Here is a 7,159-nt window from a genome sequence, read left to right on the forward strand (position 1 = left end):
ACCCAATACTCTGTTAGTTTTCTAACAAATCAAACAACAAAAAGTATACCCTTGTCTATTAAAAAAAAATGTAGACCATACAATGCCATAAAGTAAATAGAAGTAACTAAGAAAAAACTTTGCTCAAAACATAAAAGAAAGACAAAAGTACAAATTGGGAGGTAGATGGTTTTAACCTTAAATATTATCTTTATAACACCAAAGTAATGATATATACAAGGGCTCGATGAATGTCATTAATGATGGAGACCAAAAGCTAAAAAACTATTGTTTCGAATAGGGTTGAGATTCATTGCTGAATGTTTTGTTTACCTTTGTGAATCAGATACATTTTAAGAGGCCGGGGATGACCAAACGAGTGTCATTTTAGCAAAAAAAGTTATCTTAATCAATTCATCTTTAAAATATCTTTGCATTGATAAAGTTTAAATACGCATCTCTTAGCAGGTCTAAATTACAGATGACAGAAAATGTCAAAATTTGTTATTGCTTAAATATGACATGATAATTTATGCAGCATAATTAAATCCAAAATTCTTTAAATGTTATTATCTTGCAAACGAACAGAGCTTTTTAAACTTTTAAAGCTCTGTATTTTAAGTCCAATATCATTTTATACCTCGGGTTCCCTTTAATGTTGTGACACTTTATTAAAAAGCAGACATTAGGGGTTCACTAAATATTCAAGAAACTTACAGTCATTGCATATATGGTGTCAGTACTGACAGTCTTTGTTAGAGTCTTGAGTATGGGAGACAAAGCAAACAATAATGCTGACACTGTGAAGAAACTTCGAATATCTAACCAAGAAAATAAGAAATGTTAAATGCAAGGTTGGTACTAATTTTCATTAAGTAAATTCTATGACTTTTCCAGCAGTACTCCAGGAGTTTTCTGACATTTTCTCCATAAGGAACTTTACTTAACAAAAATAGGGATTTTATGATAAAGAAACCTGAGTGTTTCCCATAACCTGACGACAAAAAAACTTAAACCTAAAAAAAATTACATGCAGAAACAGTTTTCCTATTTTTGCAAATCTACAGGACCTTTTCCAGTGTCTAGGGGTTTCCAGGAGTAGTTGTCACCCTGGTAAAAGTATTTCATTTCAATTGAATCTAAAATAAAAAAATCCAATTCTGTTTTGCTCTTTCCCAATTAAAATTTAACCTGAATTTCCCAAAATGTGTTTTGTCTAAAAATATAGGACTTATAACTCATTTCACACAAGCTTAATAAGATTTCATTAATACCTTAAACCACCTTGATAAAATTCCTATTTGCCATTTAACCTCCTATTTTAGATTTATGAATTACACTCTGCTCCATTAACAATTTTTAAAACTTCTTGACTTTCCTTGCCCCCTTAATATGTCAATATCCCTAAAGTACTTTGTTTTTTTTTACATCAAGTACATTATATGTGTACCATGAAATATAACATTCACAACAAAGTGTGTTTTATTGGCATTCAATGTTTTGCAATTGTTCAAATATTCTTTTATCTTATAACTGCAAAGTTTAGTCAAGGACTCTCCTTTTGATATAGGTTGCAATTCCTGGTTGTGCACACCCTGGTTGTGTACAATGCTAAAAATTGCATGTATTTTTTTCCTGTCAAAACAGCAGCCACTGTGTGTACAAAATGAAATCTGTTAAGATTGCCATAAATTTGTAATTAAATGAAACTCACCTGTTCTTACTTTAGAAATGATATTTCGAAATATAATGCCAAGTAAAAACAAAATAAATATAATAAGCAGAAGAGTTGTGGGCTGGATAGTGTTTGAATCCAAATATATGAAGGTTGACACAAAGATGCATATCCTAAAAGCAACCAAACGAGTAAAAGTAAAAAAAAAAAACAGCCTTACTGTTTTATTACTTTAAAAGCAAAAAATATTATCAGTACTGTGATTACAAAAACAGTATCAATTTTTAAACAATATTTTTAAAAGTCTTTATTCATATAACTGACAATTTTTTTGATAATGTATTATAGTAATTGTGTATAAGATATAATGCTGGAATGGACTAGTTTTTAACAGATGAAATCAAGGGTTTTTTTAAATTCTTTTGCTAATAAAAATTTATTTCTCTTCATATTAAACCTTTGCAAATGCACAAAATTTTTGCTAATGCACCCTGAAAAATGCTATTTAACTGCCTGCAATGTTAACATGTCAGCATTCGCATTGTCGAGTTTCAACATAACAAAAAAGACTAAATATTTTTTATTATAAAAAAGTGTAGTGCAACTTACGTGGCCAATTGTTGTGAAACAATTCCAGATTCAAATACAACACTTCGGAAATCATACATCCTGGTGTTAACTACAGCAAAAAAAAATAAGAAATTAGCATCTTAAAGGTTAACAAAATGTTTATTCACACTGTTGATTTCTATTAAGATAAAGATCCACTAGAGTTAATAACTTTGATAATTCTTTGAGTCAAATTTTAGGAGATTTGAGGACTTTTATTTTTGAGAAGAAATTTGTGGCATCTATATTATAATACCCGCATATATCTATCGTCTGTCACGCAAAATGGTAACCGCAGTAGTGAGACACACAACAGGGTATAAAACTAAAATTGAGAAGATTTGAGTAGTTTTGGGAGATGTACCAAACCTGGATAATACAAATGTACTTATACATATACAAAATTGTAATAAACTACCATTCTTTTTCATTTCATCAAGAAAACTTTCATCTGTATAATTATCTGGGTAACCATGATTAATATACAATACTTTCTTCCATGCACAATTCTTGTTTTTGGCAGTCATTTCTTGTTGTGTATAAAACAGGAAATACAGTTAATCTCTAACAAAATAATCCTGCAAACACTAAATTAGAGCAATCGGAAAATATTCTGACACTTCCCTGTTTAACCAATTTACCTTTAAGAGAAGAAGTAAATTCTAAAACCAAAACAGAATTTGGAATTACTGTTTGCAAATTTGCCTTGTTTTGCCAAGTATTATCCTACATGTTATACACAAGGATAAACATTTTCAATTTCTTACTTGGTATTTTGTCTTATTTCAAGTTTGTTTGATTTTTTTCTTAATATATCACTCAATTATTAAGGTGTTATATGCCCGTTTATCAATCTGTGTAATTATCTGGGTAACCATGATTAATATACAATCTTTTCTTCCACAAACAATTCCCTCCCTTAATATATCTCAACACTTTAGTAAAGTTCAAAGAGTAATAGTGCTAAAAATGCTGTTTCTGCGCTTTTTATACAGCCGATGAAATAACTTTCTAATTTTAATCCAGGTGGTCGATCTTATTCCTAAATTGTTAGCAATGAAGATTTTAAAATTCACAAAAATGCTTTCTCTAAATGGACATTGTGAAAACCAGAATAAACTGCAACAAAAATTAGGACTCCTTTAATAATAATACACATACTAGTCTAGATGCTTTGGACTCATAATAACAAGTATTCAATAATCATATTTGCAAATTATGGAGACATTGCTTTAACTTAATAACTCTTGTATTCTGCCAATTCATGCCATTATTTAATGTGCTACATACAAAGAAGAAGCTGCCACATATTCATTACCATTTATCAGCTTAATATTAGCACATATTTTTTATTCATTTACTGTCCTACTCATGTATGCCCTGTCCTTATGTTTCTCTGTGAAAACTTAAGGTCATAATAGAAGGAAAAAAAGGCAGATTTGTTGAGCAGCACTTAACGACACTGTCATAATGCAGACAGGGCTGTGCAATTTAGTTTTTTTTTACCTGAAAACATTGATAGTAAAGGAATACATTGTCAAAGATTTATATATTTTCGAATATATATAGTACCATTTACTACATAGTAAATTTTAAAAAAGAAAGCACAAACTACTTCAAAGCAATATATCCTTAACAAGGTAGGCAAAAAAATTATGCTAAAAACTTTAAATAAGCAGTACCAAAACATGATGTCAAAAAATATGAAACACATGTCCACCAAGTCAAATAGGAACATACTCCATTTACCATTTTCACTGAAAACAAACTTCGAATTAGTTTTGCATACTCCTTCTTTTGTTCACCTGCAGCTTTCTCAGTCAATGTTATATTCCTCGCCGATGTAGGTTCGACCATGTTATATGTCAGTGTTCTTAGCATTAACGAAAAGAACAACATTAATATCAATGGTGCAACATATTGTAAAGCAGCTGCCGATAAATAATAAAATACACGTGCAACTGTACGCTGAAGCTCGAGGTTAGAAATCCGCCCAGTTTCTTTCTTCAATTTAGCAATTTTCTGATATGCTGAATTTAAATGAGATTGCAATAGTCTACGTAGAACAAACAATCGTAACAAACACACAAGTATAAACAAATGGATACGAGCATATAAAAAGGTGTCATATGTCATTAACTGCTGCACTCCAGATTTTTCTTTTTTAACATACATCAGATCTTTGGAAAGTGGTAAGATCCATAATAATATGAGAAAAAATGGACTAAAAAATGTAGCATGCAACAATAGCTGATTAAATCGACTTTCACTGAAGTAAAATATGGAATCAAGTTGCATATTTGCATAACGAATACCAGGAAAACCAAGCACTGCTCCAAGAGAAGCCGAAAGTAGTGCCAAAAAAATTTTCATTGTCCATATTGATGGAGCACTTTGAACACTCAAACTCAATTTTTTGAACACAGTTTGCAAATTGTCTTCAAAATCTGTATATCCAACTTCTAAGCCAAAATCAAGAACACTTTCATCAACCACCAATATACCCATTGCCATTATGAAGAAAAAGAAACCAAACGATATGGTCATGGCACGTTCACCTCCATCTTCTGTGCCCCAATATGCAGCAGTTAGCAAGAATAACTCTTTAAGTGCAAAATAAACAACAAGTAGACACCACACAAAACCAATATTAAACTCTTCCGTGTAAATTTGTGGTCTCCACAATGCTGCTAGTTCAATTAGGATATATACTAATGCTGCACAGAAGGAAAAGTCAACCAACCATTTATAATCCTGATATTTATATTGTGAATAGAGGTCACACTCCTCGACAGGTACTAACTCCAAAGGAACATTAATATTGCAAGGCACTGTGAAGGTTTCTGTCTGTAGCAAAGGTATTTCAGCCTTCTCATTCGCCTTCTTTCGCTTCCCTAAAAAGAACAGTAAGGACACCTTCATATGTATAACAGAAAAACAATAACTTCATGTTGCTTATTCTCTTTGTTTTAAGTCCATATAACAACAAGTAGTAATAAAAAGTTAATAAAAACCTTTTGGGGCACCATTTGGTTTTCCGGCTAATGCTTTCAGTTGATTGTTTGTTGGATGTAGATATCGAAACAGCTTATTGTTCATAATCCATCTTGCTAGAGAGTAATATGGTCCCAATTTTTGGAGAAATAGTACAACTACTAAAGTTATGACAAACTGCACACCCAGAAGAACCATGGTAAACTAGAATAATATAGAGTTAAGAAAATAAATAGTGTGAATAATATTGGATTTGCAGCCGAACTTTCCATTCGCTGCATATATAATATACACTAAATTATTTTGCACAAAAAATGGTTTAGTTTGAAGTTTTAAGATTAATTTTTTTTTTTGAACTTATGATGGGGTCTTTCCAAATTTTTTAGCTAAATCAGTATGTACCAGAGATTTTTTGACAATAAATTTGCTGCTAGACCCCTTCTAAAAACATGTATCTTGTAACAATAATTTCTCAGCTCACTTCTACTGACAAATCAAAACAGTAAAAGAAATGTTTATTCAACACATTTTTTTTGTAAATTCAACAAAGTTGTGCTTTTTGGGATGATAAGATTTTTCAAACAGTGGAATATTTGAGCCTGTTTACTTCAGGCGCTATAAAAGATTTGACTTGCACTTAGGTGTGGCTGATATGAAACATTGAGATCTAAAGATTATAAAAATTATAAGTAAGGAGTATATTATATAAATTAGAATATTAGCACGTGGCCTTGTGGTTAATGTATATAAATTGTGGTTATGGAGTTCGCTTCGCAATCACAAGGTCCTTGGTTCGGTCCACAGCGACCGGTCAACCCATGCCATGTGAGGGAAATTGAGTAGGTAATGCCAGTGCATACTTAATGTATACATTCCGAACACAGGACCCACATTAATAACAGTGTTTCAAACACTGCAGTGACTATATTCTGTATAAATATTCAGAATAATAATATAATAATAATAATTATTATTTTAAACATGTCAGAAGTGTGAATCAACAAGTAAACGGTTTAGTAAATTATGTGGAATGACATCATCGATTAGATGGTCAAAAACAATTGCTGGTATGAATGATAATCAGGGTAACTATATAAGTATTATTATTTATGTAAATATGTTCTGGATGGGTGAAAACATATGTACATCACCTTAATCAACCTTTAAACAGCACTTCATATTTTCTATGTCATCAAAACTGCTAAGTCAAAAACTTGAGAACCAATCAAGATTTTTCAAACAAATAAAAAGATTCATAGACAATTTTCCAATATCTTTTATATGAATCCAACTTGTTTTTTGGCAGGAGGTAAGCTTTAACCAAACAGAATAGGAACTATAAGTAATTCAGTATAAGCATCAAATTTGCCTGTGAAACAATTTTCTGTGTCATCATCATTCATCATTCTCGGCTTAACGTCCGTTTTCCATGCTAGCATGGGTTGGACGGGGTATATTAATGACCCTCTTCCAATCTGATCTAGACTGTGTTAGATCTAAACTCAACTTCCTCTGCATCAAGTCTGTCCTTATAACCTCCTGCTAAGTCTTTCTCGGTCTGCCTCTGGGCTTTGCCCCAGGAACTATCAAGTCTCTACACTTTCTTACCCAATTATCCTCCTCCATTCTTTCCAAGTGCCCCAGCCAGTTCAATCTTCTTATCTGGATAACATCTTTAATTCTACGGAGACTTAGCCTGCTTCTTAGCTCATCTGAACTCTTTCTGTCTCTCAGACTGGCGTTACACATCCACCTAACCATTCTCATATCATTCCTTTCTAAACGGTCAAGATCTTCCTGCTTCACTGCCCATGTCTCACTACCGTACAACATAACACTTCTTACACAGGCCTCATACAACCTACCTTTTACCTCAATTGACAAGACTCTGCTAGTCAACAA

The 7,159-nt window shown here is 31.9% G+C and overlaps 1 protein-coding gene across 1 annotated transcript; it reads right to left on the reverse strand.

Moving 5' to 3' along the window:
- Positions 1–3,797: 3,797 nt before the first annotated feature.
- LOC130612666 (transmembrane protein 161B-like) lies at positions 3,798–6,418 on the reverse strand. The gene is made up of 2 exons (XM_057434018.1): positions 5,278–6,418; positions 3,798–5,157 (listed from the first exon to the last, which is right to left on the reverse strand). Exons 1-2 carry the CDS (start codon positions 5,453–5,455, stop codon positions 3,917–3,919), a joined length of 1,419 nt encoding a protein of 472 aa, XP_057290001.1. The 5' UTR covers positions 5,456–6,418; the 3' UTR covers positions 3,798–3,916.
- Positions 6,419–7,159: the final 741 nt, after the last annotated feature.

The sequence above is a fragment of the Hydractinia symbiolongicarpus genome, chromosome 10, assembly GCF_029227915.1.
Source record: "Hydractinia symbiolongicarpus strain clone_291-10 chromosome 10, HSymV2.1, whole genome shotgun sequence".
NCBI classification, from domain to species: Eukaryota; Metazoa; Cnidaria; class Hydrozoa; order Anthoathecata; family Hydractiniidae; genus Hydractinia; species Hydractinia symbiolongicarpus.